The sequence below is a fragment of the Penaeus monodon genome, chromosome 29 (genome assembly GCF_015228065.2).
Source record: "Penaeus monodon isolate SGIC_2016 chromosome 29, NSTDA_Pmon_1, whole genome shotgun sequence".
Classification (NCBI taxonomy): domain Eukaryota; kingdom Metazoa; phylum Arthropoda; class Malacostraca; order Decapoda; family Penaeidae; genus Penaeus; species Penaeus monodon.
Genome location: NC_051414.1, coordinates 3,230,272 through 3,230,919, shown reverse-complemented (window position 1 = coordinate 3,230,919; position 648 = coordinate 3,230,272). Strand labels below are relative to the sequence as shown.

General features: G+C 36.0%; 1 protein-coding gene across 1 annotated transcript in view; it reads right to left on the bottom strand.

Annotated features, from left to right (window-relative positions):
• Positions 1-435: 435 nt before the first annotated feature.
• Positions 436-648, bottom strand: part of LOC119591907 (ankyrin repeat and sterile alpha motif domain-containing protein 1B-like) — a gene marked incomplete at its 3' end in the record, with an annotated part of 2,157 nt that continues 1,944 nt past the window's right edge. Inside the window, 1 exon segment of the mRNA XM_037940660.1 lies at positions 436-468. Within this exon segment, the coding sequence (XP_037796588.1) occupies positions 436-468 (33 nt within the window).

The following is a 648-nucleotide window of genomic DNA, read 5'->3' as shown; positions in this document are numbered from 1 at the left end:
TGGTATAGTAGCAAAGAACTCAGCACAACTGTTGCTATGGGTGGAGCAATGACTCACCAAGGGGAGTACAAGGGGGTGCCTACTCTTGTTGCTAAGGGTCATGTGGGTGACAGTGAGAAATCAGGGAAACTATTCTAAAAACAATCCATCATTAAACTACGGGAAAATAATGTACAACGACTACCAGGGTTGAGGTGACATGGTGGAGGATATTCGGCATGAGCTTTTTGGCATAAAATTTTGAAAAAAAGACTTTAATAAAGGCTATGGAAAATAAGTCTTAAAAATGAGTATCATCTACCATTATAAATCTTATATTTGTAGTTTAATCAACCTTTTCCTGTAAAGCATTAGGTCTCAAATTGTCAGAGTTGCACACGCCCCCTTGGCCACTAAATGCAAGGACGCATTACAATGATTTTATAGCAAACTTACTATTTGTCGTAGAAAGTTGAATTTAGACTCTTTCTGGAGGGAAAACATTGTATTTTAGACAAAAAAAGGATAACAGGCTTTTATATATATATCTTATTTTCTATATATTTGAACTACTTCCAGCAATTAAAATTTCTGTTCTTGTTATGCAAGGGAACCTTTTCTCTATGGAAAAATCTGCCAACATCATCTAAAAGTTCTGGAACAACACCC